At 32.1% G+C, this 16,726-nt stretch overlaps 2 protein-coding genes across 2 annotated transcripts; one reads left to right on the top strand and one right to left on the bottom strand.

Moving 5' to 3' along the window:
- The first annotated feature begins 979 nt into the window (after positions 1 to 979).
- Positions 980 to 5,960, top strand: LOC101896249 (serine-rich adhesin for platelets). The gene is made up of 3 exons (XM_011296462.3): positions 980 to 1,644; positions 2,307 to 3,987; positions 4,804 to 5,960. The coding sequence occupies exons 1-3, from the start codon at positions 1,211 to 1,213 to the stop codon at positions 5,659 to 5,661; spliced, it is 2,973 nt and encodes a 990-aa protein (XP_011294764.1). The 5' UTR covers positions 980 to 1,210; the 3' UTR covers positions 5,662 to 5,960.
- Positions 5,961 to 11,641: 5,681 nt separating this feature from the next.
- LOC101896093 (DNA polymerase interacting tetratricopeptide repeat-containing, protein of 47 kDa) lies at positions 11,642 to 14,362 on the bottom strand. The gene is made up of 5 exons (XM_011296461.3): positions 14,282 to 14,362; positions 12,590 to 13,143; positions 12,051 to 12,527; positions 11,823 to 11,987; positions 11,642 to 11,747 (listed from the first exon to the last, which is right to left on the bottom strand). The coding sequence occupies exons 2-5, from the start codon at positions 13,036 to 13,038 to the stop codon at positions 11,645 to 11,647; spliced, it is 1,194 nt and encodes a 397-aa protein (XP_011294763.1). The 5' UTR covers positions 13,039 to 13,143; positions 14,282 to 14,362; the 3' UTR covers positions 11,642 to 11,644.
- Between the last annotated feature and the right edge of the window lie 2,364 nt (positions 14,363 to 16,726).

Here is a 16,726-nt window from a genome sequence, read left to right as displayed (position 1 = left end):
AATTGAGCTCGAATGCAACGCAATTTCAAAAATTTAAATTTATTAATGCTTGAATTTTGTGTGATTAAATTCATTTTAAATGTTTTCAAGTAAAATAATCTAAATTAATTATACTTAATTATATTGAATGTTTCTTGAAAGACGTGACGTATACTCACTAAAAACGTGAAATGTCAAACTACGGTTACTTTGGTTGAAAAATGGGACTAAAGGTGAGAGTGCATAAAACGATTTTTTGACTGGCTATAGTCATCGTAGGGCCAAAACCGAATTAAATCAACCTATAACTCCTTTGTTCCTCTACGAAGAAGCCAGCCGATGACTTAAATGAAAATCGTTTTGTGTATTCTCACTTTAAGACCTCGAAATATCGAAATTCTATATAAAAGTTATATAAAGGCTACACCAAAAAGGAATCAGAAAATACCTTTTTCCGAACGTTTCCAACGACAAACTTTTCCCACCCCTGCCGACCAAGGGGGCGACCATCCCATACGTAGGTATCGCGTTCACATCATGATCAGCACCAGCTACAGAAAATAACTTTATCAGCCGAAACATGGGTTAATATATTATATTTTTAATAGTAAATATGCTGGGAATAATATTTATACCTGGGCACAAAATATATCGTTAATATTGCAACTTATATCGTGATTTAAACAGATGCAAAGACAAGGGGCGGAAAAATGAGAAAAAAAATCCAATATTGTTAAATATAAAAAAATATTAAATTTATTTTTTTTTACCCCCTTTCTTCTAAAAACTTAAATTTCCCCAACTGAAATTTCTACTTGTGAATCCCAAATGCATCTCTCTGTATGTCGATATCCCATGCCCGCGTAATATGTTTCAACGCCGTCATTTGTTGGCACCTTTCTCTCTCACTCTCTCCTGCACATAACCAAACAAATGCATCACTGTTCTCAGTCTCTCCCTTCTTCCTTTATTTGGTCATGGGAGAGTCCTTTTTTTAATTGTTGTTGTACTTACACACAATAAGAACGAGAAGAAGTGAAGAAGAAAAAAGCAAGAAGAAAATTAGTTGCTAGTCTTTTAAAGAATATGTTAGTCATTTCAATTTGTTTTTGTTATTTTGTTTAAATTTAAAGATAATCAAAAAAGAATACTGCCAATTAAAATAATCATCTATATGCTTTAAAAAGTTATTTGTTAATGTGTTAGTTATCCTGCCGTCAGAATCATCATCATGGAGTCGAATGAAATATGTATGGTAACAGATATAAAATTAGATATCTACGATAAACGCCCATTATCGTTGAGATTTAAAGCGTGGACCAAATGTGAGGTGAAAATTGAGGCAATTAAATGTTTACCCTGTTTCCTGCGCATCACAATTAAATCCTTGGAAAAGGATCAATCTACGTCCCAGCTGTGTGTATCGGTCAATGTGCCTGGTGTTAGTATTAGCCTGGCCACATCACGTACCAAACAGTATTCGTATGGTCTTTTTTGGACTCACAATCGTCGTGATTGTTTTATTTACCTTGCCGAGGAAACGGAGGCCACCTGTCGCCAACACATGAAATGGATTAAGAAGTCGATTAAGAACTTGGAGGTATACAGACAAGTTTTCTTTGAACAACGTCGCAGCAGTAGGGTGGGCACCAAAACGGAATTGAGGTAAGTCGAATGAATATTGGATATTGAACATATTGTAAAATATATTTTATATTAAAGGAAATCCTCCTTTTGGGAAGCACTTTGTTTTAAGTACGGAATTTGAAAATTGTTCCATATTTTAAAAGCTAGCCAAGAAGAGTGAAATCTTTCCTTAGTGTTAAATAATAGAAAAAACATTTTCGTTATATGGATACAATGCCTTTTTCATTTCTTCTATGGATAAAGTACTCATTTTGATGATAGGTTCCTTCGATCGGTCTTCTATGGTTGAAACCCTTCCCAAGAAGATTTGTAGCCCTACAAATCTTCTATAGAAATCCTGGAACCCAATGAATAGAACACATTTGAAATGTTTTCTGGAGACAGAATACCTTTCAAAGGTCAATTATAGGTAGGAGCCTAATAGTCTTCTGTAGATAACACATCTTCCACAGGTTATCTAGAATATAATAACTTCGAAATGTCTTTTATAAATCGGATTCCTCCGAAATGTTTTCTGCAAAAGGGAGAACTTCCCATGAAGTCCGTTTACAATTTTCCTTTAGCATAAAAACTTTTACAGGTCTGGTAATCCTTGAAGAAATCCTTTAACAATTCCACGAGAGTTTAAAATTGTATTTCTATCTCCTAAAATCCATTTTCGCTTTTCTCTCTCTTTCCAGCGCCGTAAAGGATGCCTTGGCAGCCCTTGGACCTTTGCCACAAATCCCCGTTTCAAATAATAGCTTTAATTGGTCCGCTGGTGGTGTTGGACGTTTGTCACGTGCTTCCGAAATCTATGAGGAAATATTCGAAGGTAATATACCACCACGTCTATCGAGACGTCTTTCAAGGGCCTCCATAGCCTCTGGCATCTATGAAGAAATGAAACCCTGTTCTCAAAGTATTATTAATGCCATAATGGAGGAACATTCGGATTGTCCACCACCATTACCCCCGCTGCCGCCTCATCGTAAACGTATCAACACCTTGGAAAGTGAAACCTCCGCCGCTCTCAATGACATACCACGTTCGAACACCAATCCCGAAGTGGATTTGGCTAAAAAGAAAAAATATAAAAATGTTTTGGATAATATATTCGGTGCGGGACGCTCAAAGCGGGCCGAAAGTGTTAGCGAATCACAAGCCTGTACCATGGAGGATATTATCAATGGTGGTGGTAAGGGTGGCGGTCATGATAAAGACGACTTTGGCAATCCTTTGTATGCCAATGAAATACTCAAACGGCCTGAGGTGGCAGCCATCACGAATAGCAATAAACGTAATAGCTTTTCAAGTCCTGACTTGTCGAAAATCAATTTTTTGGATACTTTTGATGAGGAGAAAATTGCTGCTTTATTGTTGTTACAATCATCCGGAGATGGGCTCGAAGATGATCATGACTTCCATGATTTTGTTGAGTCAGATTGTCATAATTACAGTTCCCTGAGTTTAGATGATTCTTCCATTGGACATTCCAATTCCAGAGCAATTTTGAAACGCATACATGCCTTGAAATCGAAAAGTGGTTCATTGGAGAGTCTCAACATATCCGAACAATTGCCACAAAACTTTAATTTTTCGGCCTGCAATACCTCCTCCATTAATCTAGTGGGAGCCAGTGGTGCTGTGCCATCAATACAGAAGTTAAAACGCAATAAAATTGTCATTGAAGATGATTTGACGGGCTATTGCATTATGGCACCCATACAACAGAAAAAGACTGAAAATACCAATACTGCCACATCATCCACCACATCCTCCACCTCATCGGGGTATTCGACGGGTTCATATTGCTCAACAACATCTTCTTCGTCCTCGTCCAATTCTGAACCCAATAAAGAAATCAATGGAGAACCCACTAAAACGTTACCCTTGAAAAGTTTGAAATCAAAACGCCAGGATGAAAGTGATTATGACATGGTACCGTTGAGAAAAACTCCCATACCGGCCAATGAAAGCACCATCTATGAGAATATGCAAAATGGTTCACCATTAAATGCCAGCATCATCTTGAAGCCCAATGAACAAACTCCACCTTTGAATAAAGATTTCAGTGGTAATCTCTATGAAAATCTTTTGACCATTAAGGCAGCTCAGGAATTGGAACAACCCATGCCGGCCACCATGTGTACAAGTACACCCACCGATTCTGCCTCGGAAAAAGATTCTCCTGCTGTCATTGTATCCGAAGCGGAGGAAGAAAATTATTATCAAACTCCAAGGAAATCGATAATAAGCATTGATGATAAGGTGCCCTCCTACTATCCGAACAGTTGTGATACCATGAAAATGAAACGTGGCTCCATAAGTCCATCGAAACAGACTACGCCGACGTCCGCTCTCAAATCAGACGAAAAGGAGGTGAGTAGAGGGAATAAAATGTTGGAAAATTTTTTAAATATTTGAAAATAATGACGATGCGCGGCATCCTTGATATCTCCCGAGACCTTCTGGCCTTCTATGAGAAGATCTTCTGTCATTCGATGATAAGACCTTGTGAGAAGACATTCTGGCCTATGAGAAGACCATCTGGCCATCTATGAGGAGACCTTCTGGCCTTCTGTGAGAAGAACTTCTGGCCTTCTGTGAGAAGACTTTTAGCCTTCTGTAAAAAGACCTTTTGACCTACTATGAGAAGACCTTTTGGCCTTCATTGAGAAGACCTTCTGGCCTTTTATGAGAAGACCTTGTGGCTTCTATGAGAAAACCTTCTGATCTTCTATGGGAAGACCTTCTGGGCTTCTATGACAATACCTTCTGGCCTTCTATAAAAAGACCATCTGGTCTTCTATGAGAAGAATTTCTTACCTTTGCGAGGACGTTCTGGCCTTTTATGAGAAGACCTTCCGGTCTTCTATGAAAAGACCTTCTGGCCTTCTATGAGAAGACCTTCTTGACTTCTGTGAGAAGACCTTCTGGGATTTGTCTACAGACCTTCTGTGAGAAGACCTTCTGCCTTCTATGAGAAAAACTTCTGGACTTCTCTGAGAAGAACTTGTGGCGTTTTATGAGAAGACCTTTTGACCTTCTGGTCTTTTATGAGATGACCTTCGGACCTGACTTTCTGGCCTTCTATGAGGAGACATTCTGGCCTTCTATGAAAAGATTCTCAGGTCTTCTCTTAGAAAAAATAGAATTTCCGAAATCACATCCAATCTCTTTCTTTCATATTTTCAGAAATCCTCCAATAATCTTGGCCTCAAACATTTGGTCAACATAAAAATGAGGCGGGAACGTAAGGAGAATCTGTACATCTCATCGCCACAGAAAATCATTGAACAAAGGAAAAAATCATCGGCCAGTACGACGCCGCCTACCATAGGTGGAACAGCTACCATACCGCGGCGTACCCAAAATGCTCAAAAAATTTCCGAAAATGTTTACACGGTTAACATAAATAAACGTAGATCTCTAATGCTCAATTCAAATAACAACAACAACAATAATAATACTGAAAAATCCTCCTACAATGATATTACGGATGCCGCCCAGCTAAAAGAGAAACTCCAAACGGAGCTGTTGCAATTGGCTCTATTACAAAATATTGATTTTAAATTTGATGATACCGGTGCTGCTGCTGAGGGCAGTGAGAGTAGTTCAAGTCATACCAATGGCGATAAAACGGATAAGGATTACAACTCGACACCGAAACAAAGTGGTATTCAACGCTTGGAGGAGGCCGAATTGGAATATGAAAATTGTTATCGAGCAACCAAGGATGCCACGCGATTGTTGCATAAATATGCCACCTTGGCCCCGAAGCAGTCTATGCGTATCAAACAACAGCTACAGCAGCATTTGAAAAATGGCTCAAATCCAATGACACAATCTGCCAAATTGGAGGGATCTCCACCAGGTAATAATGGAGTGGTAGGTGGTGTTGCTGCTGCTGGAGACCTATCCTCTGCAGCCACAGCCCAGGTAATGGGTTCGAAAAAATTCGGTTCTTTGCCTAGATTTAAGAAAATCGATTTCTCACCGCTCAAATTTAAAATTAACAATGTTTTACAAAGAAATCAGCACAGCGAATTTTGAGCTGGGAGAATTTCGATTTCGATTCCGATTTTGCACGACAAAATGTTATCTTTTTTAATAATTTAAAGCTTTAATTTATTAAATTTCTGTAAAAGAATTTAAACTCTCAAAAAAAAGAACTTCCAAGCATTTAACTTTTTTTATTTTAATCAATTATTTAAAGTTTTTATTTCATTATTTATGTAAATTAGAATTGAAAAACTTATAATAATACTCGTTTTAATTTTAATTCTCATTTTATTGTGATCACATGCGTTTTTGATATTTATTTGAAAAATAAAAGTTGTATCATTTTTATATTTAATTTTTTTTAGTTTCTATTTCTTTTCTATATTTAATAATAGTTAGGTCAATTAACAAAAAGACTTTAAATAATTTGATTATCATCAGTATTATAGCTTATATATTGAAAAAAAAAAAAACAAACAAACAAAGCTGCCAGATTTTTTTAGCTAAGAAGTATTGAGTATAGAAAAATAAGTTATAGTTTAAAAACATTAAATTGAATGTTGAAGAAAATGGCTTGTTTTGGCCTCTTAACAAATAGACATAACCTCAAAGTATAATAGCTTAAATGGGAATTTTTAAAGGCAACGAGAAGCGTAATCTTATTATTTGGTACGAATTTTTTACAACAGAAGAAAGGGAAGGAAATTTAAAAAAATAAATAAAATCCATTGTTTAGAAAGGTTTCTATCAAGGTCCTGGAAAAATATTCTCTAAAAAATCCTATTTTGTAGGTCCTTGAAATATATTTTCCCGTGACACTCTCCAAAATGGACGAGTCTGTTATTAACAATTGGAAGGAATCTAACAAGTGCCCCCATGTTAGAGAAGAAAATTAAAAAAGTTGAACACAAAATTTGATCTTTTAGAAATAAAATCCATTTTTTAGACAAGTTTATATTTAGGTCCTGGAAATATATTCTCTAGAATATCCTCTTTTATAGGACATTGAAATAAATGTTCTTGGGACCTTCTTCAATATGGACGACGCTGCTTATAGCAATTGGAAGGTATGTGGAAAGTGCTCCCTGTTACAAAAGAAAATTTAAAAAGTTGAACCCAATATTTGATCTTTGAGAAATAAAATCCATTGTTTAGAAATGTTTCTATCTAGGTCCTGGAAAGATATTCTCTAAAAAATTATCTTTTATAGGTCCTTGAAATAAATTTTCTTGTGACCCTCTCCAACTTGAAAAACTCTGCTAATAGCAATTGGAAGGTATCTGAAAAGTGATTCCTGTTAGAGAAAAAAATTAAAAAAATTAACCTAAATTTTGGTATTTTAGAAATAAAATCCATTTTTTAGAGAAGTTTATATTTAGGCCCCGCAAAGATATTCTCTAGAAAATCCTCGTTTCGTTTTTGTTGTGACCCTCTCCAATATGGACGTGTCTATTATTACCAATTGGAAGGAATCTGAAAAGTGCTCCCTGTTAGAGAAGAAAATTGAAAAAGTTGAACCCAAAATTTGGTCTTTGAGAAATAAAATCCATTACTTAGAAAAGTCTCTGAGGCCTGGAAAAATATTCTCTAGAAAATCATATTTTATAGGTCTTTGAAATAATTGGAAGGAATCTAAAGAAATAAAATACATTTTTTAGACAAATTTCTCTCCAGGTCCTGGAAAGATATTCTCTACAAAATCCTCTTTTATAGGTCCCTCTTAAATATGGAAGAATCTGCTAATATCAATTGCAAGGTATCTGATCTCATATCACAAGGTAATATTCTTCCAGCTGGCTAAATGGGGTGTTGTCAGACACAAGTCTTATAGGAACCCAATGACAGAATGGGCCAAAATCAAACCGAACCCTAATGGTGAATGTTGTCACAAGTGTCCTTCCTCAAGCTATGAGAAATATTGTCCAATCACCGACCTGGGAGGAAATTCCAATCGGTTTGGTATATAAGGACGGAAAACAGCAAAAAGATATGATTGGAACGCCTATTATAAGTCAGCACAAAAGTGAGTTCAAAGTCCGGAAATATAGGACCGGGAAACATTTTCTTTGGAAAAGATTCTTTCTAGGTCCTGGAAAGATATTCTTTAGAAAATTCCCTTTTATAGGTCCTAGAAACAAATATGGACGACTGTGCTTTTAGCAGTTGAAAGACATGTGAAAAGTGCTCCTTTTCAGACCACACGAGGATTCTCTTTTAGCTGGCTAAATGCGGTGTCAGACAGAAATTTTATAGAAAACCAAGAAGGACAGACCTGGAGCAAATCAAAATAACGTACGTCAGAGTTGAAATCGGACACACGAAGTTTGAAATCAATCAATTATGTCGACCTGTGAATATTGTCTCAAGTGTCCTCCTTACAAGCTATGAGAAGTTTTGTCCAATCTCCTGCCCTGGAAGGAAATCCCAACCGGGTTGGTAACTAAGGACGGAAAATAAAAAGGAGGTCTTATAACAGGGCCAACAAAACTAAACCAAATGCAGATTGGAACCCTTAAAAGACAGTCTACTATAAGTACAAAAGTGAGTTCAAAGTCCAGAAATATTGGAATTTGGAAAACAGCTTTTTAACCTTTTTAATAAATAAATCCAAGCCTGGTTGTCTCTGAAAATAAACAATATAGGTCCTTTAAAAAGAAAAAAAAAACTATAATGTCCTTGAATTACATGTGACCCAAAATATATGTCCAAAGTTTATTTTCTCTTCAAGGCGTTGGAAAATATTCACTTTTCTTAAAAAAATGTGAGGTTATGTTGATCATAATATGCAATTCATGCTACAATTTACATATCTATTAATTTGCCTAGGTCCTTTAAAAATATCCTCTATAAGTCCTTGAATTACATGTGACACCAAAATATATGTCCAAATTCTATTTTCTTTTCAAGACGTTTAAAGAAATATTTACATTTCTAAAAAAAAGTGAGGTTATGTCCATCATAATATGCAATTCATGCTACAATTTACTCTACATATCTATTTAATTGCCTGCTTAATGATAATGCTAATTTAACTGCCACATAGATTTAGATTACATAAAATACATAAATACTTATCAGGTAACGTGAATCCAGCCTATATATAAACATACTTTAAATGTGCATGCCTACAAAATTGGTTGTTGTTGTCGTCTTCGGTACAAGATTCTTTTTTTAATTAGGAAAGAAAAACATAGAATTATAAGAAAATTTACATATAAAATCAAAAGCTCAATTACAAGAACGTGTATATGCATATTATATATCGGATTTTTTTTTTAACAAATTTAAAGATTAAATTTGGAAGCATTAAATTTGACATTTTTATGTAAAAAGAAGTTTAGTTAGTTTATTATAAAAACAAATTATGAATACAAATTTATTTTTAGTTAAATAGAAAATATTTAAAAATATATATATTTTAACAAAAAAAATATTCAAACAAATTAATTGAAAATTCTTTAAAATGTTTTCAGTTACAATATTTTATTTAAAAAAAATATCTATTTACAAAAAATTATTCGAAAAAAGTTAATTTTTTTTTTAAATGTTTTCAGTTAGAATATAATATTAAAAAAAGTAATTCAATATAAAAAAGCTTTAAGAATTATTTTAAAATTTTATTTGGCCTTTTTATGTACTAAATAATATCTTAAATATTTCATGAAAAAATATCTATAGATTATAGTTAGAATATTTCATTAGAATATTTAAAAAAAAAAATATTTTCTTACAAAAAATTATTAAAAAAAGTTATTTGAAATTTTTTTAAAATATTTTCAGTTAGAACATTTCATTAAAAAAAGTAACTCATTATAAAAATGCTTTAAAAATTATTTTTAAATTTAATTTGGCCTTTTAATGCACTAAAATATATCTGAAATATTTCATAAAAAATATCAATAAATTTTAGTTAGAATATTTCATTAGAAAACAAAATATTACAAAACTGCTTTAAAATAGACTTTTCAAAATTTGGGTTGGCCTTTCTTTAAAAATAATTTTACTCAAAAAAAATAAGGAAAAAATTAAATATATCTATAAGTATTGTTGACTATTTGTGCTTGTTGTTGTCTATGAATTATTTTTATATACTATCCTTTTGGTTGCAGAACTTTAAATTTGAAAGAAGGCTTTTTCCTAAAATAAGAACTACTAAACGTAAACATATCGAAATTAATTTAGAAATAAGGTTAATTGGGGAGAGGAGATAAATAATAAATAATGTATAAATAATAGAAATAACAATAATAATAATAATAATAATAATAATAAAAATTATATAAATAATAATAATAATAATAATAATAATAAAAATAATAATAATAATAATAATAATAATAATAATAATAATAGTAACAATAACAATAATAATAATAATAATAATAATAATAATAATAATAATAATAATATTAATAATAATAATAATAAAAATAATTATAATAAAAATAATAATAATAACGATAACAATAATAATAATAATAATAATAATAATAATAATAATAATAATAATAATAATAATAATAATAATAATAATAATAATAATAATAATAATAATAATAATAATAATAATAATAATAATAATAATAATAGTAATAATAATAATAATAGTAATAATAATAATAATAGTAATTATAATAATAATAATAACAATAATAATAATAGCAATAATAATAATAATAAGAACAATAATAACAATAAGAATAATAATAATTGTAATAATAATAATAATAATAACAATAATAGTAATAATAATAATAATAAAATAATAATAATAAAAAAAGAAATAATAATGGAAAAAATCATATTCATTTTACTTGTAATAATTTAAGAAAATTAAAAAAATTGTTTTGATTATATTAGGAAAAAATATTTTTTTTTTAAATTCATTTTATTATAAAATATTGAGAAATATATACTTATAATGCTATTGCAATTAAGTTTTAAAATAAAAAACATATTGTAAAAACCTATAAAAAAATAATTATTATTTTCCAACGATTTTATTACTTAATTTTATAATTTTAATTTTTACAGTAGCTATTGTAACTATATGTAAAGTAAAATACTAAATTATTATCAAAATAATTTTTTTTTTTTTAAATCTATAGATTTTTCTAGTATTTTAACCTCAAAAATTGTTTCCATAATTTATTATTAATTTTATCCTCCACCATGGAGAGGTTATATTATTTCTTTTTCATCCACTGTATTTCCGTAACGGTTCAAAAAAACTGTTTCAATTAAAAAATATATAATTAATTAAAATTGTATCAATTAAACAAATAAGACTTAAGAAAATGCATTTGCTCCAAACTAATATATAAATTGTTGTCGTAACAATAATGAAAATACCACCAAAACTATTGTAAGATTTGAAACCCAATCTCGATCCAACAGATATATACATATATAGTAAAAAGATTACTTTATAGATTTATAAAAATCGCATATATTTTATATTTGTAACGCTTTTAAAATATTTGCAAGTTTTTTTGCTTAATTGTTGTAAAATATATATAAAACATGTATACATAAATATATTATATACAAAATAATATATTATACTGGTGATTACTAATAAAAAGCTTTGATATTGAAAAAAAAAAAAAATAAAATTCAATTTTGCTTTGAGGTTAGGTTTGGTATAAAAAATGGGGTTAGGGCACCTTATGAGAAGACCTTCATATCTTCTATGAGAAGACCTTCATGTCTTCTATGAGAAGACCTTCATGTCTTCTATGAGAAGACCTTCATGTCTTCTATGAGAAGACCTGCATGTCTTCTATGAAAAGACCTTCATGTCATCTATGGGAAGACCTTCACGTCTTCTATGAGAAGACCTTCACGTCTTATATGAGAAGACCTTCACGACTTCTTTATGAGAAGACCTTCACGTATTCTGTGGAAAGACCATTTGGTCTTGCTGCAGCAGATCAGACAATCTTCTGCCCCTCCAAAAGACGACCTTGCAAAATAAGTTATTAACAATTTTGTACATTTTTAACTAAATTAAATTTATTTGTTTAAAATCTTTTTACTTAAATAAACAACGTCTTTCTTCATTCACGAATATCTTTTCTGTGTGTGAATCCTTGGGCACGATATAGAACAATAAAGAGCCACCAGTAACAAAGAAACTGTAAAAAAGGAAGATCAAAAACATAAAAAGTTTGGAACTCTTAGCAATTCAAATAAAGATTCCAAGTCCTTACCCCTTTTCTTGCAAAATCTCCTTGATGGTCTTTTCCAGTTTGACTTTGTGGACACAGCCAACCTTGCGATTTTCATAATAGACATTTACTTTATCCGCTCCATAGCTGCCGGTTTTGTCCAAGGGTAAAGGTTCGGCAAAGAGGGCATCTAAAACATCAAGCATACTAGGGAAATAAAACATAACACATTATCATTTCAAATCAACAAAAAATTCTCTCAAAACTTACGTTGCCTCCTCGGACAGTTGTTGCTGGTAATCACTGTACATAAATTCAGGATATTGGAAAGCCGCTGGCCACACCAATGTCGTATTATCTTCATCTAAGTGCACTGGATAGTCTTCGAGAGGTAAAAATTTTGGTCTCAGCAATTCTTCGTTTATCGGTCGTCCCGGTTTAATATCATCAAATTTAATTTTTCGCTCATCCAATGCCCTCAAGAGATTATGGAAACGTTGTAATTTTTTCTTTTCCAATGCCATTTCTTTGCGTTTGTTTCGTTCAATGTCTTGTTTTTTGGTTTTGTTCTTTTTCAATAGATTTTGGGCGTCTTGGTTGTTGGGATCACGTTCAATAATTTCTTCACACAGTTCTGTACATAGATCAAATCTTTCCAGCTCATAGGCACATTGTGCGGCACGCCAGCGTGCTTTGGCATATTCGGGGTTATATTCTAAGGCTTTTTGGGCATCAGCCAGGGAGGATCTGAAAGGAAGGAAATATTGTTAAAAGTTCCTTAGGAAATCTTGTGTCTATTCTTCACTCACCTATAATTCTTCAAAAAGAACTGAGCTGCTGAACGATTGTTATACAGCACAGACAACACCTCAGGCTTCTCACACTTGGCCTTGAGGCCTTCGGTAAAACTGTAAACAGCCATACGGAACTTTTTGTGCTTCATATAGAAATTACCATCTTCTTTGTAATTTAGAGCCAATTCTTCACAGGTGTTCTCTTCAGGATCATACTTCAGTTTCTGTAATCCTTCAAACATTGGATGTATCTCATCGCCTGGCTGGGGTTCACGCTTCATAAAGAACGGATGTTTGTCCATTTCCTCCTGCCAACGATCCTCTGGCCAGCCTTCTTCATAACGTTTTCGTTCTAGACTATTGATGAAATCATCCAGTTCTGCATCGAGTTTTGCTGCCAACTCAAGGCGTTCTTGTTCGGACCATTGTTTTTGTTTGACTTCTTCCTCGGTGGGTGGAGCCATTTTATGGAGTTATTGTTTAACAATAATTGCACTTAGTTTTGAAATACTTTCAATTTAATTTCACCCCAATCTGCAATTTGAGTCTATGTTGATGTCACAGTTTCGCTGGAAAAAATAGAAAGGAACAAGAATTATTAGTGTGCAAATATTAGAATATGGGGCTTTGATTATAGATATATAGGAGGTGGATTTGAATGATTAGATGGATGTCTAAATGAACAAACGAGTGGGAGCTTTAGAAGGTAGGAGCGGCACCTATATATGATCGGATCGAAGTTTTGCCAGACAGGGAAAGTGTTAGAGAAATTGCTGCTCGATTTGGATGTTAATCGGCAGTTGGTGTATGATTTCTATAAGGGGTAGCAAATCCCAGGAGGCAGAAGTAATAGAGATTCTAGAAATTAGGCTATCGAAGAGAATTTTGGTGGTTGGACTCACTATTGTCTGGTGTAAGTCCTATCCTATTTTCTGTTGTCCAGGGCTTTGGTAAGTTAGGATATTAAATTCAATCGTCACTTTTGTTGAGAATAGATGCTTGGTATTCGGATAATCCGACACACAACCTTTTGGAGATCCATATTTGTTGATAAAATTCACAGGACTCCACCTTTCAAGAGATGACGTCATGGCCACATTATTGGATAGATCTAAGCTTTCATCTTTAATTAAAGAGTCATCCAGATCCAATTCAATCCTTTAAGGAGTTTTTTTTTTTTGGTTCCAAGACTCCAAGGTCTACCTTTGATTTTCAAGAGATGACACCATTGTCAAATGTTGGAATGGGCATCTACGGGTCTTCTAGTCCACCTCCCCACATTCTCATTCAACCTTTTCTTTCTTTGAAGGGCTTTAAGTTCAGTTTAGGCGTTTTACAGGTCCAATCCACTCTTATTGCAGTTCCCCAGCCCATCCTATAGACACATGCCTAGATAGATCTCAACTTCATTTGGGGGTCATCTCATTATCCATACAGTTCTTTCTCTGCTGGAGAGCTTTCAATTCATATTGGGATCATCTAAATCCTCTCTTATTGAAGTTCCACAGCCCATCCTTTATAGCACATGCTTGAATATATCTCAACTTCTTTTGAGGATCACCTCGTTATCCACACACTTCTTCCTTTACTGGGGAGCTTTCAGGTCCAGTCAGGATCATCTTTAAGTCCACTCCGCACACACGCTTATTCATTTTCCATATACATTTACAAAAAACTGATTTTATTCATAAAATAACACGAAATTACCGTAAACAAGCTCCACACGCTTCCAAGCAAGGGATCTATTGATTAAGAAACGAACATGGTTAGGGATCACCAGTTTGAAAAATGAACCACTCAAGGGATCAACAGGTTAAAACACATATGAAAAATGTCAATAACGGCAACTGGGCTTCAAATGAAAAAAAGGGCTGTGTTCAGTAAGCACAAGCAACAAAGAAGCGGTTAATTATTAAATAATTTTAACTTTTATAAATAATTTCACTGAAATAAATGCTTTAAGGAAAAAATATATATTTTTTAAAACATGAGTTCATATTAATAGATATAATTTAATTTTAACAGATTAATAGCAATAAAAGGAAAGGATTCTTTGTAGTGTGAAATAATTAATAAAATGTGTTGAGACTAAGACTTACTTGATTATTATTGATTGATATCAAATAAATGACGAATTTCCGTAAAACAACAGCAACTAGTTTAACTTTTACATCTTACAATTTCCTTTCCAGATGTTAACTAAACCTCTGTCTTTGCTAAGAAAAACAAAAAAAAAAAAAAAAAAAAAAAAAAAACAAACAAATAAATAGTTGACCTTTTTGATTCTGTCAAATTCGTCTTTTATTGTTGTGTCATTATTTACAAATATTTTATTAGTATGTTAATATTTGTTGTGCATTGTATTTGTTTATGGTAAATGTTATACATTTGCCGCCACATTCCTGCTTTGTGTCAATAAAACGAACCCACTGATAGTTTTCCCTTTTGAACATTTTACAAATTGTTGTATAAATATAAAATGAAATAATAATCGTGGTATTCAAGTGAATAATTCTGGATGCCTTAACCGACAACTAAAGGTGAGAATACATAAAACGCTTTTTTGACTGGCTTAAGTCATCTTCGTAGAGGGACAAAGGAGTTTTAGGTTGACTAAGTTCGATTTTGGCCCTAGACTTCTTTGTTCATTTCCGAAGAAGCCAGCCGATGACTTAAGTCAGTCAAAAAACACGTTTTATTAAAACGGATAAAAAATTATTTAATTCTTCTTCTTTTTTATTTCACCTCTATATTAATGGTACAAAAAAGATTAAAAAACTTATCCAAAGTCACTTTTACCAATTTCCTATTAAAAAGATTTGTCCTTTATTTGACATATCAAAAGAATTGACAATCTAAATGACGTGTTTTATTAAAACAAGTTCGAATAAAAAAATGCTTTTATTCTTCTTCTTACTTCAATTCCCTAACATATTAATGGTACAACAAAGGTTGAAAAACTTAGCCAAAATCACTTTTACTAATTTCCTATTAAAATCCCCGATTAAATCTAATCTCAAAATCTCGATAAAGAATTTGACAAATACGTATTTTTTTCTCATTTAGTTAATTAAATTGCACAACAATTATGTTATTTTCATTTGAATTTTAATTGCTTTCTGGCACGTCAATAAGCAATGCAAAATGATGTGACAACCTTTGACAATGTTTGCCGATAAGTGTTTTTGTTTCGTTTTTTAATTGCTTCTATTTATTTCGCACATATATTCTAATTAAGCGGTGTCGATTAGCTACCGAAAAAACATTGCTTTTAAATATGTTAATAATGCAATAATAGAAACGCATTAAACATGCGATGGAGGCCATGGCTATGACAGAATGCACGCGTTGAGATTGCTTCCTAGTTTTTTTTAATTCCAAAAAAAGGTTTCTTTTTCTTTTGATCTTTGGAGAATTTTATCATGTCTTGTTGTCACCAGTGTTTGTTCTAAAATACATAATTTTCTGATGAATATTTCCAGTTTTTTCTGCCTATTTAATATAATTTATAGGACTAAAAAATATTTCAATGACACTTTGATTTATATTGCCTTTGACCTTAATGTTTTAATAAAATATTTCTTTATATCAATTCTTATAAACCATTTTTGCACAATTCAAGATTTTTTTAATTTGACGGTTATTATTTTCCAAATAAGTAAACTGGAGCCATAAAATGTGTAAGGTGAGTGCACTACCCACATATTTGTATACATGTGTGAACTTACCAAATTTGTTAAAATAAAAGTACGTTTAGACTCATTTAAGCGAGTGAATTTCATCGGTCAATTCTATTGCATATACGTCATTGTAGACGTATCCACACAGCTGCTGGGACAATGAACTGTCAAATCAATTTTGGAATTGAAAATTATGAATGAAAAATTTCATGGTAGAATTTTTCTGCATTTTCTGTAATTTACCTTGTCAAATTACATGGCATAGAAAACAGGTTTCCATCTCTGATTTGTGTGTATAAAATTGCTTAAAAAAACTTAAAAAATATACATTTTGACAGTGACATGTTGTCAAATGAATAATATTGAAAAAATTGTAAACATATGACTGTACCTCCTTAATTCTGCAATCAAAAAATTGCAATTCGTAAAAATTGTTGAAAATGCATATATAACATCCGACTAGTGTCGCATA

The sequence above is a fragment of the Musca domestica genome, unplaced genomic scaffold (genome assembly GCF_030504385.1).
Source record: "Musca domestica strain aabys unplaced genomic scaffold, Musca_domestica.polishedcontigs.V.1.1 25, whole genome shotgun sequence".
Taxonomy (NCBI): Eukaryota; Metazoa; Arthropoda; class Insecta; order Diptera; family Muscidae; genus Musca; species Musca domestica.
This window is presented reverse-complemented; position numbering and strand designations above follow the sequence as displayed.